Source organism: Leucoraja erinacea, chromosome 2, assembly GCF_028641065.1.
Source record: "Leucoraja erinacea ecotype New England chromosome 2, Leri_hhj_1, whole genome shotgun sequence".
Classification (NCBI taxonomy): domain Eukaryota; kingdom Metazoa; phylum Chordata; class Chondrichthyes; order Rajiformes; family Rajidae; genus Leucoraja; species Leucoraja erinaceus.
In genome coordinates, this window is record NC_073378.1 from 132419448 (window position 1) to 132443082 (window position 23635).

At 45.6% G+C, this 23635-nt stretch overlaps 1 protein-coding gene across 1 annotated transcript in view; it reads left to right on the forward strand.

Moving 5' to 3' along the window:
- The first annotated feature begins 15041 nt into the window (after nt 1-15041).
- The window catches only part of slc39a4 (solute carrier family 39 member 4), a 53694-nt gene continuing 45100 nt past the window's right edge, over nt 15042-23635 (forward strand). The window contains exon 1 of the mRNA XM_055665516.1: nt 15042-17040. Within this exon, the coding sequence (XP_055521491.1) occupies nt 16819-17040 (222 nt within the window). The 5' untranslated portion in view covers nt 15042-16818. The remainder of the gene's footprint in view (nt 17041-23635) is intronic.

A 23635-nucleotide genomic window follows, 5' to 3' on the forward strand; every position in this document is an offset into this window, starting at 1 on the left:
TGCACTCTGCTCACAATGGTATGGAGCTCGAATGTGGTGGCTGGTGCACTCTGCGGGCTGGCTAGCTGAAACTCAATGTGGTGGGCCTGCATTCTGCTCCTTGAAATTCCTTTCAAACAGAATGCAGGGTGGCACATGCAATTTCATAGCATTTCAAGAAATGCAACGAAACATTCAATTTGGTGGCCTGCTGCTTGAAATGCCATGAAGTGGAATGTGGTGGCCTGCAGTCTGCTTGAAATGCTATGAAATTGAATGTGGTGGCCGGCATTCTGCTTGAAATGCTATGAAATTGAATGTGGTGGCTTGCACTCTGCTTGAAATGCTATGAAATTGAATGTGGTGGCCGGCATTCTGCTTGAAATGCTATGAAATTGAATGTGGTGGCTTGCACTCTGCTTGAAATGCTATGAAATTGAATGTGGTGCCCTGCAATCTGCTTGAAATGGAATTTCAAGGAATAGCCGTGAGTGAACTGCAAGCCCACCAGCCCTGAGTAACTGAGCTGCCAGCCCGCCAGCCCACCAGCCCTGAATGACTGAGCTGCCAGCCCACTAGGCCTTAGTGACTGAGCTGCCAGCCCAAGAATCCATTCGGCCCACAGTCCATATTCGCCTTCTGGAAACCAGTCCCTTCAGCCCATAACACCCATACTAGCACTCCAGAGTGCCCCCCCCCCCCCCCACTGGCCACCTCATTGGAATGTGGTGGAGGGCTGGAATATATTGCGTTCCATAAGGGCTAACATTCCATGCGAACATATCGACCCCCCCCCCCCCACTTGCTCTAAATGTTATGAGATTGAATGCGCGGGAACAGGCTGCTCGGTCAATCGAAAATCTGGTGCGCTGCCCCAGCTTGAAATCACCTTTACAGGAACAGCCGTGATGAACTGCCAGCCCATACCTTGAGTAACTGACTATTTACCAAAGTCCTGATTAACTGACAGCCCACCAGCCCTGAGTGACTTCGATGGCCTGGGTGGTTGGAAACCAGGAGCAGCCCGGAGAGAAACCATGTGGTCACAGTGAGAAACGTGCAAATTCAGCACCCGTGGTCAGGATCGAACCCGGGTCTTTGGCACTGTCTGGCAGCAACTCTACCGCTGCGCCACTGTGCCACCCAGTTTTCTTTTCAATTGTATATCTGTTATCTAAAGCACTTCATCAATTGTAACCTGTCCTACGAATAACTTTGACATTGATGGTCCACTAGTGTGCAACTTAAGAGTGAAGTCTTGCACGTATTTCAGAAACCCCTGAAATGTCCTCCAGAAATGCTTCCTGGCCCAATAGTTACTCCAGCAGTTTGTGTTCTAGACAAGATTCCAGCATTCATCTAAACTTTAAGGAAGTAATTTAAAAAATCCCCTAAACCATTAAATTTGTCATTGACATGACTGTATAATTACCTGTCCATTTCCTTGTCACCGTTGAAGGTCGTTGTTGTTTTCTCGATAAGTTACTGACGAAAGGTAGACACAAAATGTTGGAGAAACTCAGCAGGTGAGTTCAGACTGAAGAAGGGTCTCGACCCGAAACGTCAGCCAATCCTTCTCTCCAGAGATGCTGCCTGTCCCGCTGAGTTACTCCAGCACTTTGCGTTTACCTTTGATTTAAACCAGCATCTGCAGTTATTTCTTACACAAAGATGTTATTACCCTGTGGTAGGGTGGGGTAAACAAAGCAGTCATTGTTTTCATGCGACTTAAGGGAAGAATTTTGAAGAATTTCTCATCACAATCTAAATGCATCCAGCTGTTGGCTCAGTTTGGAAAATACTTTAGATGTTAGAGACACAATGTTGGAACAGGTCCATCAAGTCCATCATTCACCTGTTCACACCAGATCTATATTGTCTCACTTTTGCAATCTACAGAAGACCAATTAACCTACAAACCCGCACGTCTTTGGGATGTGGTAGGAAACTGGAGCACCCGGAGGAAAACCACACGGTCATCGTGAGAACAGGCATACTCCACACCGACAACCCCCAAGGTCAGGATCAAACCCGGGTGTCTGGCGCTGTTGAGGTAGCAACTCTGTCTGCTGTACCACTGTGCAGTCAGTAGCTGGGATCAGTCTGCCCATAGCAAGTTCTCACAAACAGCAAATGAGATTAGATTTCAATGGAATCGAATGTGGTGGCCTGCACTCTGCTCGAAATGCTATAGAATTGAATGTGGTGGCCTGCACTCTGCCCAAAATGCTATGGAATCAAATGTGGTGCCCTGCACTCAGCTCGAAATGCTCCCATTTTCTCCCGGTGCTCCGGTATCCAACCACAATCCAACGAAGTACAGGTTTGTAGGTTAATTGGCTTTGGTAAATTGTAAAATTGTCCATAGGATGTAGAATAGTGTTAGTGTACGAGGTGATCGCTGGTCGACACAGACTCGGTTGACCGAAGGGCCTGTTCCTGCGCTGCCTCTCATAACTCTAGACTAAGTGGGGGGGCATGGGGGCGCATGGGAGGGCTGGTCCCCCAACGCAATATTCCACCTCTCCACCAATTGAAATATTGGTGGCCAGTGGGGGGGCTTTCTGGAGCGCTAGTATGGGTGTTGTGGGCCGAAGGGACTGGTTTCCAGAGGACGACTATAGTCTGTGGGCCGAATGGATTCTTGGACTGGTGTCACTGGTCACTCAGGACTGGTGGGCTGGCAGCTCAGTCACTCAGGGCTGATGGGCTGGCAGCTCAGTTACTCAGGGCTGGTGGGCTTGCAGTTCACTCACGGCTCATTCCTTGAAATTCCATTTCAAGCAGAGTGCAGGCCACCACATTCAATTTCACAGCATTTCAAGCAGAGTGCAGGCCACCGCATTCGATTCCATCGCATTTCAAGCAGAGTGCAGGCCACCAAATTCGATTCCATAGCATTTTGAGCAGAGTGCAGGCCACCACATTCGATTCCATAGCATTTCGAGCTGAGTGCAGGCCACCACATTCTATTCCAATGCATTTCGAGCAGAGTGCAGGCCACCACATTCGAATCCATTGCATTTCAAGCAGAGTGCAGGCCACCACATTCGTTTCCATCACATTTCCAGCAGAGTGCAGGCCACCACCTTCGATGCCATTACATTTCAAGCAGAGTGCAGGCACCACATTCAATTTCATAGCATTTCAAGCAGAGCGCAGGACACCACATTTAATTTCATAGCATTTCATACAGAGTGCAGGCCACCAAATTCAATTTCATCACATTTCAAGCAGAGTGCAGGCCACCAAATTGCCAAACAACTCATTGCATTGTCTTTAAGGACTAACAAATCATTTATTGCAAGTACATTGCAACCTCACAGTTCAGCTGATTCACAGCTTAGAATCACAGTTGTGGACTCTCCCTCGCGAGTGACTGACACATGTCCAGGCATCCGGGGTTTTATAGTCATGTCCCCACCCCCCCGGAAGGGGCATTACCTTCATCGTGGTGATTGACCGACAAAATCTCAAGATTTTTTAAACACTCATGTCTTTTTTATTTTTCATCGATCGGAAAAATCCTCGGGATGCCTCAGCGGTGTAAAAGATGGCCAAAAATCATAGCGATATAGGGTAGCGTTTTTTCTAAAATCAATATACAGCACAGACTGGAAGTGGTCAAGATGAGACTTTTAGTTATATAGATGATGAAGGCACATGTATAAGAAATGTGAATAGTTTATTGATTCCCTTAAAATGTATTTTATGGGCTGTGGCCGTTACCATTTATTATAAGGTCATAAGTGATAGGAGCAGAATTCGACTATTCGGCCTATCAGGTGTACTCCGCCATTCAATCATGGCTGATCTATCTCTCCCTCTCAACCCCATTCTCCTGCCTTCTCCCCATAACCTCTGACACTTGTATTAATCAAGAATCTACCTCTGCCTTAAAAATATCCATTGACTTTGCCTCCACAGCCTTCCGTGGCAATGAATTTCACAGATTCCCCACCCTCTAACTAAAGCAATTGCTCCTCATCTCCTTCATAAAGGAACGTCCTTTAATTCTGAGGCTATGACATCTAGTCCTAGACTCTCCCACTAGTGGAAACATCCTCTCCACATCCACTCTATCAAAACCCTTCACTATTTGGTAAGTTTTAATGAGGTCCCCCCCTCGTTCTTCTAAAATACAGTGAGCACTGGCCCAGTGCCTTCAAACGCTCATCATATGTTAATCCACTCATTCCTGGGATCATTCTTGTAAACCTCCTCTATACATCACAGTCCATCCTTCCTCAGATATGGTGGCCAAAATTGCTCACAATACTCCAAATGCGGCCTGACCAACGCTTTATAGAGCCCCAGCATTACATCCCTGTTTTTATATTCTCATCCTCTTGAAATAAATAGTTTGTCTTCCTTACTACCGATTTGACTTGAAAATTTACGTATTGGGAATCCAAGTCCCTTTGCATCTCCGATTCTCTCTCCATATAGAAAATAGTCTACGCCTTTATTCCTACGACCAAAATGCATGACTCCACACTTTGCTACACTATATTTCATCTGCCACTTCATTGCCCACTCTCCCAACCTGTCCAAGTCCTTCTGCAGAGTCCCTGCTTTCTCTACACTACCGGCCCCTCCACCTATTTCTGTATAATCTGCAAACTTGCCACAAAGCCTTCAATCCCCTCATCCAAATCATTAATATACAACGTGAAGAGCAGCGGCCCCAGCACCGACCCCTGTAAAACTCCAATAGCCACTGGCAGCCAACCAGAAAAAGCCCCCTTTATTGCCACTCTGCCTTCTGCCATCCAGCCAACCTGATATCCATGCTAGTATCTGCCCTTTGATTCCGTGGGCTCTCATCTTCCTCAGCAGCCTCACGTGTGGCATTTTATAACAGGCTTTTTGAAAATCTAAGTAACCAACATCCACTGACTCTCCTTTGTCTATCCTGCTATTTACTTTTTTTCTGTTGCTGCTCCGGCACTCTGGAACACCTTGCCGTTGCACATCAGACAGGCCCCCTCACTGTCCATCTTCAAATCCTCCCTAAAAACTCTTTTTTATTCTCTGGCTTTCGACACTGGCTGAGACATTGCTCCTGTTTTTAGTGCTTTTAATGTCTTTTAATTTTTACTGTTTTATAGTCCTTTGTTTTACGGTTTTTAATGGTTTGTAATAGCTTTTTGTCCATGAGTTCTCATGTACAGCACTTTGTGGCAACTGCAGTTGTTTAAAGTGCTTTATAAATAAAGTTATTATTATTATTATTATTAAAGAATCCCAGCAGATTCGTCAGGCAAGATCTCCCCTTCATAAATCCATGCTGAATTCGGCCTATATTATCATGAACTTCTAAGTACTCCATAACCTCATCCTTTATAATGGACTCTAAAATCTTCCCAACCACTGACGTCAGACTAACTGGCCTATAGTTCCCACTATTCTGCTTTGCTCCCTTCTTGTACAGTGGGGTAATATTAACAATTTCCCAATCGTCTGGGCCCTCTCCTGACTCCAGTGATTCTTGAAATATCACTATTAATGCCTCCATAATCTCTAAAGCCATCTGTTTTAGAACCCCCCTAGTCCACCGGTCCAGGTGACTTATCCACATTAAGGCCTTTCATCTTCCCAAACACCTTTTTTTTCATCAGTATCAGTATTTCTTTAATATCATTTTCACTGCGTACTCGCATACACAGAGGAAACGAAAAAAAGTTGCTCGATCAGTTTCCATTCAGTGTAGTTAATAAAAAAGGATAAATACATAGAGCTTTAAAGACAAATTAAAATTACCATGTCTAGAAACCGAAAGTAGGCCTAAAATTTACAATAGAATAAAAACAGGCATTCAGACCGAACAGTGGCTTTACTTTGTTTAAGAAGGAACTCCAGATGCTGGAAAATCGAAGGTACACAAAAAAGCTGGAGAAACTCAGCGGGTGCAGCAGCATCTATGGAGCGAAGGAAATAGGCAACGTTTCGGGCCGAAACCCTTCTTCAGACTGATCGGGGGCGGGGGGGGGGGGGGGGGGGGGACAAGAAAGAGAAAAAGGAGGATGAGCCCGAAGGCTGGGGGATGGGAGGAGACAGCAGGGGGGCTGAGGAAGGGGAGGAGACAGCAAGGACTAACAAAATTGGGAGAATTAGGTGCCTAACTGTCAAAGTATGGACGAGGTTGAATGTGTTGGTGAACGATATTTGGGGAGGGGACACAGTCCGTTAACCAGTCTTATTGCCTGTGGGAAGAAGCTGTGGAGCATCCTGCTGGCTTTGCAGCTGATGCTCCTGTACCTCTTCCTAGATGGCAGAATGGAGAAGATGTGGTGTGATGGGTGGTAGGGGGTCCTTGATGGTGGAGATGGCTCCTGTTCCTGGTATATATTTTTTGACAATATTATCTATTACAAAGGAAAGAGCAAGGAGCAGTATTGAGAACATAGAAGAGTACGGCACAGGAACAGGCCTCTTGGCCCACAATATCAGGCTTGTCAACAATGCCAATTTAAACCTGTGTTTCATTTAGTACAATATAAAAACAGGCTGTTCTGCCTATCTCGTCCTCAAATATCATCGATCGCCCATTCACACTAGTTCAGACTAGTTCAGTTTAGTCAAAGCTGCCACCAGACATAAAAACAGCCTTTTTCCACAAGTAGTTGATCTACTCAACAGCCAAAAATCTGTAGCCTCCCTTTACTCTGGTATTTTATTTAATTCACATGTTTAATCAATAATGTTTTATTATTAATGTTTAATGTTTTACGTGTCATTCCTAACTGTCACTGTATGTCGTTGTCACTTGCGGGCGGAGCACCAATGCAAATTCCTTGTATGTGAATACTTGGCCAATAAATGTATTCATTCATTCATTCTTTCATTAAGAGAAGAAGAAGTATAACTACATGGGAGTAAAAAGTAAAAGATTCCATATTAAATATATTTGTACAAAACGAGCCCAAACCCACGTCTTTGGGATGTGGGTGGAAACTGCAGCACCCTGGGGAAACGCATGCGGTCACAGGAAGAAGGTGCAAACTCCACAGGGACAGATTAACGAGGTCAGGATCGAACCAGAGTCTCTGGCACAATGTGGCAGCAACTCTAGCAGCCTGCCGCCTAAAGACTAAATCCCTCATAAATTACTTCCTCCTGGTTTTTCTTTCAGGAACCAAGTTGATACAATAAACAAAAGGCCAAATTGGATTCTGGCAGGCTTCAGAAACTTGAGGAGTGAAGCTTTGGGAGCTGTCAGAAGAAATTGGCATGGGAGATTGCCAAACGCAATGGGGCTAATGCAAGAATGAACAAAGGAGTTTAGCAGATACATTCCATGAGAACACACTGCTTGCTGAAGTGGTTAGAAACCAATTAACACCTTGGCAACGGACTGTTAATAATAACTTGATTTCAAAAATTAAAGAATATGAGGAAATATAGCTTTTTTAGGTTTTAGAGACACTAGTTTAAAATAGTTTACAGATTTATCTTTGGTTCATGAAATAATGATTTGGAATGAAAAGGCCAAAAATGGTAAATGCACATATGCTGTGCAAAACCAATCTGGTTCATTGTACGTTTGTTTAGATTAATTTAGAGACACAGTGGGGAAACAGGCCCTTCGGCCCACTGAGTCAATGCCAACCCTCCAATCACCCATTCACACTAGTTCTATGTCATCCCATTTTCTCATCCACTCCCTACACACCAGGGGCAATTTATATAGGCCAATCAATCAATCAAACTCACATGTCTTTGGAAGGTTAAGGGAAGAGAAATGAAATCTACGAGGGAGTAAAAAGTAAAAGGACCAAAATACTCATTGGAAAAATGTGAATGCCTCACAGCACCAGGGACCCAGGTTCGAACCTGACCTCAGCTGCTGTCTGCACGGAGTTTGCATGGTCTCTCCGTGACCACGTCGATTTCCTCCGGGTGCTCTGGTTTCCTCCCACATCCCAAAGACGAGCGATTTGTAGGTTAAATGGCTTCTATAAAATTTGCTCCTAATGTGTAGGAAGTGGGAGCAAAAGTGGGATAACGAAGAACTTGTGTGAACAGGTGAGCGATGGGTCACATGGACTTAATGGGCCGAAGGGCCTGTTTCCATGCTATATCTCTAAATAATACCTCACAAGAGTGCAGTTCAGTTTCAGTTTAGTTTATTGTCACATGTAGCGAGGTACTTTTTCTTGCGTCAGCAGAAAGACAATACATGATTACAATCAATCCATTTACAGTGTATAGATACATGATAACGTTTAATGCAAGGTAAAGCCAGCAAGGATAGTCCGAGGGACATCAGAGGTAGATACTAGTTCAGCACCGCTCTCTGGTTGTGGTAGGTTGATTAAGTTGCCTGATAACAGCTAGGAAGAAACTGTCCCTGAATCTGGAGGTGGGCGTTTTCACACTTCTATACCTTTTGCCCGATGGAAGCTGGGAGAAGATGGAATGGCCAGGGCACGACTCGTCCTTGATTATGCTGCTGGCCTTTCCGAGGCAGCGTGAGGTATAAAAGGAATCAATAGATGGGAGGTTGGTTTGTGCGATGGTCTGGGCTGCGTCCACAATTCGCTGCAATTTCTTGCGGTCCTGGATGGAGCTGTTCCCAAACCAAGCTGTGATGCATCCTGATAAAATACTTTCTATGCTGCATCTGTAGAAGTTGGTGAGAGTTGTAGGGGACATGCCAAACTCTCTAAGCCCTCTAAGGAAGTAGAGGCATTCCATCTTGGTTGTTGTTTCAACATGGGTGGTCCAGGAGAAAGTGTTGGTGATATTGACTCTGGGGAATTTGAAGTTTTCAAAACCTCATTCTCCTTATACACACGTGACTGTGCAGCCAAATCTGCACCAACTACATTTATGAATTTGCATATGGCACCATTGTAATGGGTCAGATCACTAAAAGTTACTTTAGAAATTTGGACAAACTGAAAAAAAGCTGTCTTGGAAAAAAACAAGTCTGGGGAGAAACAAAAACTGCTTCAATACAACATACCTGCAGTAATCAGATATCAGTTAAGACACAGTTCCTACTTTAACCTTATGTGGCTATTGAAACTGACCAACAATCACTTCTAGAAGATAGACACAAAACTCTGGAGTAACTCAGCGGGACAGGCAGCATCTCTGGAGAGAAGGAATAGATGACATTTTGGGTTGAGACCCTTCTTCTTTTTTTCTTCTTCCATCCCAGCGAGGAATGTGGAGGAGTCACTGTGGTGGATGTTTATGTTAAAATGTATTTTTGTGTGTTCTGTTGCTTTTTATTGGTATGACTGTATGGCAAATCAAATCCTCGTATGTTGCAAAACATACTTGGCTAATAAAGTACGATTATGATTATGAAAGGCGGAATTGTTCAAAGATAGTCAGCAGAGCTTTGTTAGAGATCTGAATGAAAGCGAGCATTTTGAAAAGATAATAAAGTGTATTGATGAGGATACTGCACTTGATAGGTCTATACCAGTTTCTATAATGCCTTTGACATGGTCACACATGGGACCCTGGTTGAAGTGCTAAGAGCCCATGGGATAGTTTAGTCTATTACTGTCACATCTACCGGGCACAATGATAAGCTTTTGTTGCATGCTATCCAGCCAAAGTAAAGACTATACATAGAAACATACAAAATAGGTGCAGGAGGAGGCCATTCGGCCCAGCACCGCCATTCATTGTGATCATGGCTGATTGTCCCCAATCAATAACCCGTGCCTGACATGTTTACAATCAAGCCGACCACGGTGTAAGGATAAGGGGTACAGCATTTAGTTGAAGATAAAGTCTGATTATATTTAAAGGTCTCCAATGAGATAGATGGGAAGTGAGGACCACTCTCTAGCTGGTGAGAAGACGGTTCAGTTGCCTGATAATAGCTGGGAAGAAACTGTCCTTGAATCTGGAGGTGTGCGTTTTCAAGATTCTGTACCTCTTGCCTGATAGGAGATTACGGAGAGCATATAATTAGTGTAAGAACTGCTGCTGTTGAAATAAAGATTTAAAAGTACGGAGCGATTGTAATGTATGATAGGGCACACAAATAGTCGCCCAGCTCCGACTCCAGATCCAAGGGGAGTTGGGACAGTGGATCCAAACCTGGCTTGGTGGTAGGAGGCAGAGGTGAATTATACAAGGGTTAGAGTGGATCTGAAAGGTGATTGGGAATTGGGTCACTGCCTGAGATGGTAGAGACTCTCACAACTTTAATAAGTCTCTAGTCATAGAAACATAGAAAATAGGTGCAGGAGGAGGACATTCGATCCTTCGAGCCAGCACCGCCATTCAATGTGATCATGGCTGATCGTCCCCATTCAGTAACCCTTGCCGGCTTTCTCCCCATATCCCTTGATTCCACCAGCCCCAAGGTCTCTATGTAACTCTCATAAATCCATCCAGTGATTTGGCCTTCTTGCCCTCTGTGGCAGGGAATTCCACAAATTCACAATTCTCTGGGTGAAAACGTTTTTTCTCACCTCAGTCTTAAATGGCCTCTCCTTTATTCTAAGACTGTGGCCCCCCGATTCTGGACTCGCCCAACATTGGGAAATATTTTCCTGCATCTAGCTTGTCCAGTCCAGTCAAGCAGTTGAATCGCCAAGCCATAGAAGGCTACGGAGCAAATGCTGGTAAATGAGTTTAGCATTGATTGGGTGCTTCTTTGGTATAGCAATGATGGACCTGTTTTTGCATTGTGTCACTCTACGACTAGGACTGTATCTTTCTAAAACAGGTTCAAAGGAATAAATGTTTAAGAAAGAACTGCAGATGCCGGAAAAATCGAAGATAGACAAAAAATGCTGGAGAAACTCAGCGGGTGAGGCAGCATCTATGGAGAGAAGGAATTGGCGACATTTCGGGTCGAGACCCTTCTTCAGACTGATGATTGGTGACGTTTCGGGCCGAGACCCTTCTTAAGGCCGATGCTCAGTAAAATCATTCAGATCTTCAACAAAGCTGCTCACTCTCGTGTCCCTTTAATGCACAAGAAAATAACAAGGATATAACCTTTCATTACCTCAGCATGCAGCCAGTGCTTTGGATACAATAAATGATTGTCAGCGCCATAACTGAGATAAATAAGGAAATGTAAATTTCATGTGGTACACCAAAACAACACCCCACCCTTGTAATTGGATTGTTTGGCATTCCTCTTCTTTATTTAGTTTAGTTTAATTTAGAGATATAGCGCGGAAACAGGCCCTTCGGCCCACCGGGTCCGCACCGACCATCGATCCCCGCACATTAACACTATCCTGCACCCACTAGGGACAGTTTTTACATTTACCAAGCCGATTAGCCTACAAACCTGTACGTCTTTGGAAAGTGGGAGGAGACCGAAGTTCTCGGAGAAAACCCACGCAGATCAACGGGGAGAACGTACAAACTCCGTACAGACAGCGCCCGTAGTCGGGATCGAACCCGAGTCTCCGGCGCTGCATTCAGCGTAAGGCAGAAACTCTACCGCTGCGCCACCGTGACCGCCCGTTGAGGCAGTTGAGGCAGTTTAAGGGAAAACTGTAAGGTCAAGTGTATACACCTCTATAAGATCACCCCTTAGCTTCCTGCGCTCCAGGGATAAAGTCCTCGCCTGCCCAACTTCTCCCCGTGACTATCTCCATTGTGTTCTTAACCCAGTCCATTCAGGGAGTGCAGGCATTAAGTATAATAGTCATCAGGGAAATTCAAGCAATGCGGCATTCACACCTTTAAATAGATGAAGGAGTCATAAGAGTCATAAGGCCCCCCACGCTCATGCTGGCCAAGGTGCCCCATCCAAGTTAATCCCATTTGCCCATACCTGGCTCATATTCCTCTGAACTTTCCCTATCCATATTCCTGTTTAAATGTTTTTTATATGTTGAAACAAGTAACTGCAGATGATGGTTTACATTAAAGGACACAAAGTAATAATAATAATAATGCATTTTATTTGCTGGCGCCTTTCTGGACACCCAAGGACACCTTACAGGACATAAAATCACAATACATTTATCAATATTACAATCAAGTTGATTAAAAACAAAAAAAAAACCCCCCCAAAAAACAAAAAAAAATACACAAAACATTTTAAGTCATTAAAATCAGGGTGAACATGGTGGAAGTTATGTCGGTATGCTAATCTAAACAGGTGTGTTTACAAAGTACTGGAATAACTCTGCAGGTCTGGCAGTATCTCTGTAACACATGGATAGGTGAAGTTTTGGGTCGGGACCCTTCTTCAGACCCATCTGCAGAAATGCATTGTATCCTTTACTGTTCAATATTCTGATTGCACCTGCCTGAAATACTTACTCTGGCAGCTGTTTCGACGTACGCACCACCCCCTGTGTGGAAAAAGTACCCAATTAAATCTTTCTCTTCTAACCTCCAATCTGTACCCTTTGCTGTAGGAGCTAAGGAGCTGCAGATGCTGGTTTAAACTGAATGGCACAAAGTGCTGGAGTAACTCAGCGGGTCAGGCAGCATCTCTGGAGAGAAGGAATGGGTGATGTTTGTTGAGATTCTTCTTCAGACTGATGTCAGGGGAGAGGGAGATACATAGATAAGGAAGTGTAAGGTGTGAAAATAGGACAAAGGGAATTGAGAACAAGGAAAATATAGAGTAGATCATTGTCAGCTGGGAGTTAGTTAAAAATCTCGGTTCAAGGCAAACAGAGATAAAATGTAGTTGGAGCCAGTCAGACTGGTCAGAGAACTGGGGAGGGGGAGGGATGGAGAGAGAGGTAAAGCAAGGGTTACTTGAAGTTAGAGAAGTCAATATTCATACTGCTGGGATGTAAGCTGCCCAAGCAAAATATGAGGTGCTGTTCCTCCATTTTGCGCTGATGTCAGTGTTGGAATGGTAGGAGGAGTTAAAGTGTTTAGCAACCAGGAGATCAGGTAGGTTTAGTCGGACTGAGCGGAGGTGTCCAGCGACACTCCCCTGCGCTTGGTCTCACCGATCTATAGGAGTCTACACCTGGAACAGCGAATACATAGATGAGGTTGGAGGAGGTGCAAGTGAACCTCTGCCTCACCTGGAAAGACTGTCAGGGTCCTCGGACGGAGTCGAGGGGGAGGTATAGGGGGCAGTTGTTGCATCTCCTGCGGTTGGAGGGGAAGGTACTTGGGGAGGGGTGGTTTCGGTGGGAAGGGACGAGTTGACCAGGGAATTGCGGAGGGGGCGATCTCTGCAGAAAACGGGAAGGGGTGGAGATGAGGAGATGTGGCTAGTTGGAAGTGATAGGTTGAATAAGTTAGGTCTTTATTCTCTGGAGCGCAGAAGGTTAAGGGGGGGACCTGATAGAGGTCTTTAAAATGATGAGAGGGATGGACAGAGTTGATGTGGACAAGCTTTTCCCTTTGAGAATAGGGAAGATTCAAACAAGAGGACATGACTCCAGAATTAAGGGACAGAAGTTTAGGGGTAATATGAGGGGGAACTTCTTTACGCAGAGAGTGGTAGCGGTGTGGAATGAGCTCCCAGTGGAAGTGGTGGAGGCAGGTTCATTGGTATCATTTAAAAATAAATTGGATAGGCATATGGATGAGAAGGGAATGGAGGGTTATGGTATGAGTGCAGGCAGGTGGGACTAAGGGGGAAAAAAAATTTGTTCGGCACGGACTTGTAGGGCCGAGATGGCCTGTTTCCGTGCTGTAATTGTTATATGGTTATATGGGTTAAGTGGCGAAAATGTTGGAGGATTATGTGTTGTATGCGACGGCTGATGGGGTGGTAGGTGAGGACTAGGGGGACTCCAGCCCTGTTATGACTGGGAGGAGGGGGGAGCAAGAGCGGAGCTGCCGGATATCGGGAGACTCTAATGAGAGCCTCATCTATGATGGAAGAGGGGAACCCCCGTTCCCTAAAGAATGAGGACATCTTCGATGACCTGGTCGTAAATCCTCATCTCGGTCGCAGATGCAACGTAGAGGGAGGAATTGGGAGCAGGGAATAGAGTCTTTGCAGGACGCAGGGTGGGAAGAAGTGTAGTCGGATAGCCGTGGGAGTCAGTGGGTTTGTAATAGACGTCAGTTGATAGTCTGTTTCCTGTGATGGAGACGGTGAGATCAAGAAACGATAGGGAGATGTCAGAGATGGGTTGAACCCCATACTCTGGTGAAGCATGAGATTGTGTTCCTCCAATTTGCGTATTGGGGGAACAGCATCTCATATTTTGCTAGTCAGCGTGGACTCGGTGAACTGAAGAGGATGTTTCCATGCGGCATTACCTTATTAAACTAAATTAGAATATGCTGGATGAAGCAGGGGTTAGATTATGGAACAGTGCAGCACAGGAACAGGCCCTCTGGCCTGCCATGTCTGTGAAAGTTAAACTCATGTCCTCTGCCTTCACGTGATCAATACCCCAGCCTATCCATATGCCTAAGCTAAAAGCCTATTAAATGTCCCTATTGTATTGGCCATCAGCCCTGGCAAAGCGTTCCAAGAACTCCGTGTAAAAAACTTGCTCCACACATCTTATTTTAACATTCCCCCTCTCACCTGAAAGGTTCTGCTGCCGATGCCTCTGTCATTTTATAAACCTCTATCAGGTTTCCCCCTCAAACTCTGACAGTCCGGGGAAAACAATCCAAGTTTCCCCCACAAACTCCTTCTGCAGTTGTACAGAGCCCTAGTGAGAACACACCTGGAGTATTGTGTGCAGTTTTGGTCCCCTAATTTGAGGAAGGACATTCTTGCTATTGAGGGAGTGCAGCGTAGGTTTACAAGGTTAATTCCCGGGATGGGGGGCACTCTCATATGCTGAGAGAATGGAGCAGCTGGGCTTGTACACTCTGGAATTTAGAAGGATGAGAGGGGATCTCATTGAGACATATAAGATTGTTAAGGGTTTGGAAAGGAAACATGTTCCCGGTGTTGGGGGAGTCCAGAACCAGGGGCCGCAGTTTAAGAATAAGGGGTAAACCATTTAGAACGGAGACGAGGAAACACTTTTTCTCACAGAGAGTGGTGAGTGTGGAATTCTCTGCCTGTCTGTGGAGGCAGGTTCTCTGGATGCTTTCAAGAGAGAGCTAGATAGGGCTCTTAAAAATAGCAGAGTCAGGATATACAGGGAGAAGGCAGGAATGGGGTACTGTTGGGGATGATCAGCCATGATCACATTGAATGGCGATGTTGGCTCGAAGGGCCGAATGGCCTATTCCTGCACCTATTGTGTATTGTTTATTGTCTATTTGTCCAACTTCCCCTTCTAACTTACAGCATCTAATCCAGGCAGCATCCTGGTGAACCTCCTCTGCACCCTCTTCAATGCCTCCACATCCTTCCTGCAATGGGGTGACCAAAACTGCGCGCAATACTCTAAATGTGGTCCAACCAAACATCCCATGAAGCTGCAACATGACTTTGTGCCTCTTTTACCCAATGCCCTGACTGATGATGTTAAGCATACCGAATGTAAGCTCTTTACCACTCTACTGGTGTTGCCACTTTCAGGGGGTTATTAACTTTGGCCACAATGACCCCTCTGGAAAGAGAAACAGTTTGACCTTCCTCAACACTCGTTCGGTTGCAAGGTTTTAAATAGCTGTGCCAGTTCAGAGGAAGGCTCCCAAGCATGAAACAATAAGTGGTTCCACTTTCCACATACGCGGCCTGACAGCTGAGTTCATTCAGCATGCCCCGAAGCTAGCAGCATTGAAAAACAAAACTCTTCTGTGGTCGTTTCAGATTCCACCATCATTGTTTTTCGCGTTGTCAGTGCAACCTGCAATTTCCAGCCTGTATCCGATCCCCGCCGGAGTCCCGGATTCCAGATTAACCCACCTCTGAAGGCCTCCAAAGTTAACCGGAAATATTTGGATGAGCCCTGAGGCTTAATTATTAACCTTACTGTAGTACACAAAACCATGAGGGGCATGGATAACGTGATAACGCTCACAGTCTTTTTCTCAGGGTAGAGGATTCTAAAAACGAGATGGCACCGGCTTAAGGTGAGAGGAGAGAGATTGAAGAGGGAGCTCAGGGGGCAACTTTTTCACACTTTTTCAGGGTAGGCCCATAGCTGGAATGAGCTGCTAGTGGAAGCTACAGAAGCAGATACAATCACGACTCTCTATAGATGTGTGGACGGGAAAGGGTTCATTTGGATATAAGCTAAATGCATGCAAATGCGACTAGCCCAGAACGCCGTGCTGATCAGCATGTTCAAGGTTTTATAAAACAATGAACAATAATCAAAACAAAAATCTGCACCAAGTAAAAACTGAAGTGATGGACGATAATGAGAAGGAAGGTCACCACCAACAAAGGGGGAAAGAATCACGAGTGCTTTATTGTTATGTGCAGCTGGAGTGGAACAATGGGGTTCTCACTTGAATGAAGACGGCTATTTGAACCAATACAAGTGTAGCTACGAGTGTAAGTGGACATAATCCAGGGGAAGGATGTTTGACATGGCATTGTTTGGTGCTTTCCCATGTTTTTGGTTATGAAAGGGACGGATAAGGTTCGGCGTGTACGTCGGTGAAGCCCTTTCACGGTGGGTGTCGTTTTTCTCTTTTTGGAAACATATGTTTACTGTCCTCCTCGACCTGTTGGGAGTTAAAATGAAATGGCTCATAGTCAAGGTGAGCATGTTCACCTCCAAGGGCCGTAGAACTGGTTCTGTGTCAATCAAAAAGCGAGATTAGCAAACCTGGGAGTTTCCTGTAAGTTGTGAATGGTTTGACATCATTAATCTTTCCCGAGCCAATCAAGAGCAAGGAGGAGGGAGGGGGGCCATTTGCCACTTGGTTAGATATAAAAATCATCAGCTTAAACCAGCAGCCCATTTGAAACTCTTTGCCTCAGGATCTGGTCTGGAAGACTTTGAGTGAAGTTGTGTTGGAGAGATTCTTTTCCTCTTTTTATTCATTTGCTGCATGATGACTGGGCTGTTTGCTCTGCTCCCTGTGCTCCTGGCTGCCCTGAAGCTGGCTGCTTCGCAAGGAGACGAATCTCCCTCTGTTACTGGGCAGGAGCTCTTCAGAAGAGTGGTGGACCTTCTAGTGCCAGGGGAGGACATCCTGACTGAGACGGCAGTCACCTCTTTACTAAGTGTCTTGGAGAACCGTGTGCAGTGTTCCGAGGTGCCGTGTGAAAAGGTAAAAGCAAAGCTTTCCGATCACTGTGTTTTAGGGACAAACTCCACTGCAGACTGCTGGTGCCACCTGAAGGCCACTCAAAGCACTCACTTTGCTATTTGGTTAGTTTTAAATTAAAAAAGCGACTGAGAATATAATCACCTAGTATATGTGTTCTGTAATGGTGTGGATTAAGATTCTGCAACTCAAATCCTCCTGTTGTGATTTATGAATGAATGTTAACATATTCTGGAGATGGGAACTGTTCAGATCCATTGAGTGCAGAAACAAGAGGAGTTAAAGAAGGCAAAAATCTATTCCGGAACTTTGCTTCCTTTGTTTCAGCTAAAGAATTACATTTTCCTAAATGGCTATGTTGGGCTTAGTTCATTGCCACACAATATTAATTGACTGACTGCTGGTGTGGGTGGAGGGTTGGGGCAACTGGGGAGTTGCACCATTTTGGACGTTTGGACGATGTTGAACGTTAGTACCTCCAACAATGTAAAGCACTTTGGTCAACGAGAGTTGTTTTTTAAATGTACTATAGAAATAAAAGTGACTTGACTTGAGTTGAAGAAGGTTCGTAGGAGGACCTGCTGGAAAGGGGAACAAAGCACAGAATGACAGAGGAATTCAGCGGGTCAGGCAGCATCCCTTCAAAATCAGAAGAAGGGTCCCGACCCGAAAAGTCGTCTGCCTATTCTCTCCGCAGATGCTGCCTGACCCACTGACATTGTGAATTATTAATAACCCATTATCTGTTATTTGCACTTTATCAGTTTATTTATTCATGTGTGTATATATTTATATTATGGTATATGGACACACTGATCTGTTTTGTAGTAAATGCCTACTATGTTCTGTGTGCTGAAGCAAAGCAAGAATTTCATTGTCCTATACAGGGACACATGACAATAAACTCACTTGAACTTGAACTTTTGCTCAATGCTTAAGATAGAACTGCAGATGCTAGAAAAATCAAAGGCAGACAAAAATGCTGGAGAAACTCAGCGGGTGAGGTAGCATCTATGTAGAAGAAGGAATAGGCGATGTTTCGGGTCGAGACCCTTCTTCAGACCAGACCAGGCTATTAGTACCAGTCTGAAGAAGGGTCTCGACCCGAAACGTCGCCTATTTCTTGGCACCATAGATGCTGCCTCACCTGCTGAGTTTCTCCGGCAGTTTTGTCTGCCTTTGTGTTTTGCATCGGCAATCTCTTGTGTGAACATTTTACTGCTAGTATCGTGTCACGAATGAAGGACCATAGATCGACAAAAAAACTAGAGGAGCTGGTGTTGTTCTCCTTGCAACTGATTTCAAAGAGATTTTACTGATCAGGACGAGGTCTCAGAGTAAGATAAGGAATGATCTTTCTTGTGGAAGGAAGGCCGGTGAAGAGAAAACACAAGTTTAAAATAATTTTCACAGAAATGAACCAGTCGAGACCTATTTCTGCAGTGAGTCTAGAATAGGCTTTCTGAAAGTGTAAGATCATAGAGAATTAAAGCAAAGAAACAGGCCCTTCGAGACTGAACCTAGTTAGTTTAAATCACATTGTCCATCAACTACACAGCTACACAGTCGTAGGGAGAAGGTGCGCATTCTACAAAGGTAACTGTGGAGGTTGGGATCAGTCCAAGGACACCGGAGCTTTGAAATAGCAGCACTACTGTGAAACGTTGTTTGTCTTCTCCGAGAGCTTACTATGACCTTTCTGCATGTTGGTACTGTGTCATTGTTTATCTTTTTCTAAAATATCGAGAGTTCAAAGGCATTTTGTACCAGGAAGGCATTTCGACACATTAGTTCGCTGACAAATCGTCCATTGCACCCAAGTTTAACAAAGGGAACATTTTTAAAAGAACAGCGAGTGGCCACAGAACTGTGATTCATTGCAAATTACTAAACAACAACTGAAGAACTCAACAGGAAAGGAATGCAATTCTTCCACAATGTTAAGAAAGTATTTGGCCAGTACCAATCGTTAATCAAATAGATTGGAGAGAGGAGGAAAGCTTTGATGGGGGGAGGAGAGCCTGGAAGTTACGGATGAAGCTGCAATTCTCAGCCCTGAGAGATCCAGGAGCAAAAGCTGAAAAAAAAACATACCCAAAGTGCTGCGTCAGGTAGCGTCTCTGTAGGGAAATGGGGAGGCGACATTTTGGGACGGGACCCTTTCTCAATCTGACGTTTCCCTCCATAAAAGCTGGCTGGCATCATTCGGCACTTTGTGTATTTTGCGCAAGATTCCAATATCTGCAGTCTCTCTTTTGCTTCCATTCTACCGACTAAGAACAAGCAGAATGTGAGCAAAATTTAATGGGGAAGGGCAAGTTTTATTGTTACTCAGTTGTGGGGGGCTGGAAGGCACCGCCAGGGGTAGTGGTGGAGACGGACGAAATAAGTGGCGTTTAAGAGGCTTTTGGATATGTAGGGAATGGAGGGATATGGATCATGTGTAGGTGGAGGAGACATCATGTTCGGTGTGGACATTGTGGGCCGAAGGGCCTGTTCCTGTCCAGTACTGTTCCATGAAAGGAACCATTTTATCCACTGAAAACAAGTTAAAAGTACGTATGTGATCAAACTTATTTGTTCTGAAGGATGCGACGCCTTTTGTTCACTCACAAATCTTCACAAACATGGAGGGAGTCCATTAATGAGTTGAGAAAGCAGCAATGGAAAGCCTAGCAAATAAGCGATGCAATACTTACTTACTTACTGCCTATGATGCCCCCTGGCATGTAGGGCAGCAACGAAGATCCTCCACTACTGTGTGTTCCGGGATAGCTTCTGGACACTACCCCAGGTCAAGTCCATTGTTTTCATTTCCTCCTCTACAGTTCGAGACCAGGTGGTTTTGGGTCTCCCTCTTTTCCTTTTCCCTTCCGGTGTCCAGTGCAGGGCTATTCTAGCGATGCTGTCTGGTTCTCTTCCTTTTGGATTTCACCATTGACATTCATCGTAGCATCTGTCGATAGCCCTGGAAGTCCATCACGCCCAGTAGTGTCGATTCCTTCAGTTGCTGTTTCCGTAACATATTTGTTATACGAGACAGGGTTGTTAGCCCTGTGCTCAACCTCCAACCTGGAAGACCAGTGGATCGCTCTTTGTCTCGCCTCGACCCTTCGATCTGTCCACCACGGGAGACCCTAACAGGAGATGAACTGTCTGCGAGGCTGCTGCTGGCATAGCTCTAGGGTCACTGAGAGACACACAAGCTCCCCGACCACGACAAGGTTGCAATCCAACGGGGACGCAAAAGGATCACGTAATTAAAGACACAAAGTGCTAGAGTAGCTCAGCGGATCAGGTAGCATCTCTGGAGGACATGGACAGGTGATGTTTCGGATTGTGACCCCCTCTTCAGATTGATGAGAATCAGTCTGAAGATGGGTCCTGACCCAAAACATCGCCTGTCTATTGAGAGGTGCTGCCTGATCTGCTGAGTTACTCCAACATTTTGTGTTTTCCTTTGTAAACCAGCACCAGCAATTCCTTGCACCTGCATCATGTGATTTGATCGTGCTGGGTCTTGGAGCAGTTTCTGGTTCAAATCCATGGCAACAAATCAGCAAAAAACAATTTGTCAAAACTCAGTTTGTCAAAATGCCAAAACCTGTCGTCAAAAGGTTAAGAAAATATTAATGTTTGCTTTTGAGCCTGGTGCCAATGATTGTGTGAACACCTTTCATAGTCTTGGCCACAATTTTAAACAGACAAAAATGCTGGAGAAACTCAGCGGGTGGGGCAGCATCTATGGAGCGAAGGAATAGGCGACGTTTCGGGTCGAGACCTTTCTTCAGACTGATGTCGGGGCAGTGAGAGAGGAGGTTGGGGGCGGGAAAAAGAAAGGAAGAGGCAGAGACAGTGGGCTTGTGGGAGAGCTGGGAAGGGTAGGGGAAGGAGGGAGAAAGCAAGGACTACCTGTAATTGGAGAAGTCAATGTTCATACCGCTGGGGTGTAAACTATCCAAGCGAAATATAAGATGCTGTTTTCCTCCAATTTACGGTGGGACTCACTCTGGCAATGGAGGAGGCCCAGGCCAAACTGGGAGGTTTGGAATCGGAGCTGGAATTCCACGAGATACAAGATGCGCAGGCAAGTCCAGAGAAAACAAACCTGGCGTGGTAACGGGTCTGGGTTATGACGTGGTATTACAGAGGGGGGGGGCAGTGAGAGAGGAAGTTGCTAAACTGTCTTCGGAGAGAGGAGGAGAACATCTTCAAAGTAGACATCCCTTGAGGAGATCTCGCAGTGGAGTAGACGAAATGTTTAAGAAAGAACTCCAGATGCTGGAAAAATCAAAGGTATAAGAAAGAACTGACTCACCCGCTGAGTTTCTCCAGCATTTTTGTCTACCTTCGATTTTTCCAGCATCTGGAGTTCTTTCTTAAACATTTCGTCTACTCCACTGCGAGATCTCCTCAAGGGATGTCTACTTTGAAGATGTTCTCCTCCTCTCTCCAAAGACAGTTTAGCAACCTCCTCTCCCACTGCCCCCCCTCTGTGATTCCCCCTTCCCACCAACTCTACGGCCACATCGTAACCCAGACCCGTTACCACACTACGTTTGTTTTCCCGGCACTTGCCTGCGCCTCCATCTTGGATTCCAGCTCCGGTTCCAGACCTCCCAGTTCGGCCTGGGCCTCCTCTATTGCCAGAGTGAGGCCCACTGCAAATTGGAGGAACAGCACCTCATATTTTGCTTGGGTAGTTTACACCCCAGCAGTATGAACATTGACCTCCAATTTCAGGTAGTCCTTGCTTTCTCCCTCCTTCCCCTCCCCTTCCCAGCTCTCCCACAGCCTACTGTCTCCACCTCTTCCATTCTTTTTCCCCGCCCACCCCCCCCCCCCCACATCAGTCTGAAGAAAGATTTTGACCTGAAACGTCAACTATTCCTTCGCTCCATAAATGCTGCCTCACCCGCTGAGTTTCTCCAGCAATTTTAAACAGTGTGATCATTCTTCTGCTGTGATGTCATCTTTGAGAGACGATTAGAGTGATCAAGAAATCCAGCAGAGTCCTGAGCAAAGATCCTGCCCAAGATTCCAGCATCTGCAGCATGCCGCCTACATTAGAGGATATTAGCTACAGCGAGAGGTGGGACCAACTGGGATTGTTTTCTCTGGAACGTCGGAGGTTGAGGGGCAGACCTGACAGAAGTATTTAAAATAGTGGTGAGTGGAGGGAAGTTTAAAGTAGATGTGTGGGGCAAGTATGTTTATCCAGAGAGTGGTGTGTGCCTCGAACGTGCTGCCAGGGTTAATCGTAGAGAAATATGCAATGGCTTTTAGATATGCAGGGAATGGAGGGACCACCAGGGGCGCCGGGAGATGGCAGCCCTGCTGGCAGTCCGTTCGTTTTTTCATCTTTTGTTATTTTTGGCGTCTGTGAAGAGTTTGTTTTAATGTATTTGTTTTATATTGGGGAGAGGGTCGGGGGAAACTTTTTTTCAAGTTCTTACCTTCCCGGAGATGTGATTGATTTTGGATCACATTCTCCGGGCTCTGCGGCCTACCATCGCTGGAGCTGGGAGCCGCCTCGGACTGTCGTGAGCTCCACCGCGGGGCGCGGACTTAACATCGGAGCGGATCCCTTGCCTGGGATCGCTCCCACCGCGGCCTGCGGACTTGCCATCAAGGGCCGAGTCGGGAGTTCCTACGCCGCAGAAGGCTCGACCAGCCCTGACGCGAGGTTTGATCGCCCGGTGCGGGGGAGCTGACATCCCCCCGGTACGGGAGCAGAACGCCTCGACGCGGAGGGCCTGAACGCCGCCGGCTACAGGAATCAAGACCGTCCCGTCATCGGAGGGCTCGGGGCACACGACCGAGGAAGAACTAAGGGAAGGACTTGAACTTTATTTCGCCTTCCATCACAGTGAGAAATGTGTGTAGGAGTCACTGTGGTGGATGTTCATGTTAAAATGTGTTTTTGAGTGATCTGTTGCTTATAATTATATGACTGACCTGGCCAATGAAATTCCTCGTATTCTGATTTTGATTCTGATTCGGATTCTGATATGGATCATGTGCAGGCAGAGGAGATTAGTTCAACTTGGCATCATTTTTGGCATAGGCATGGTACCGAAGGGCCTGTTCCTGTGCTGTACTGTTCTATGTTGTGTCCCCAATGCTTCTTATGCACACAAAGTTGCCCAGTTTAATGATCATAAAAAAAACTGCAGTCATGGAAGAAATTGGACCCTGGCAGAGATATCTGTAAATTGAAAGCCACGAGTGAGGTCCCGGAAGCCTGATGAGTGGATACTGTTACAAAAGGCTGCAAGAAAAATCTTGGGGACAAGAGACCACTAAACACACTATCAGTGGCGGGCAGGTTACTGGAGGACATTTTGAGAGATGGGATCGACATACATTTGGAAAAGCAAGGACTGGCTGGGCATAGTCAGTATGGCTGTGTGTGGTAAATTATATCTCACCAATTTGATTGTGCTTTTTGAGGAGATGACCAAGAAGATTGAGACAATGTCTCCATCGACTTTAGCAAGGCCTTGGACAAGGTTCTTCACAGCATGTTAGTCTGGAAGATTAGATCAGATAAGAAACAGGATGAGCTGGCCAAATTATTTTCGCTGATTGTACACAC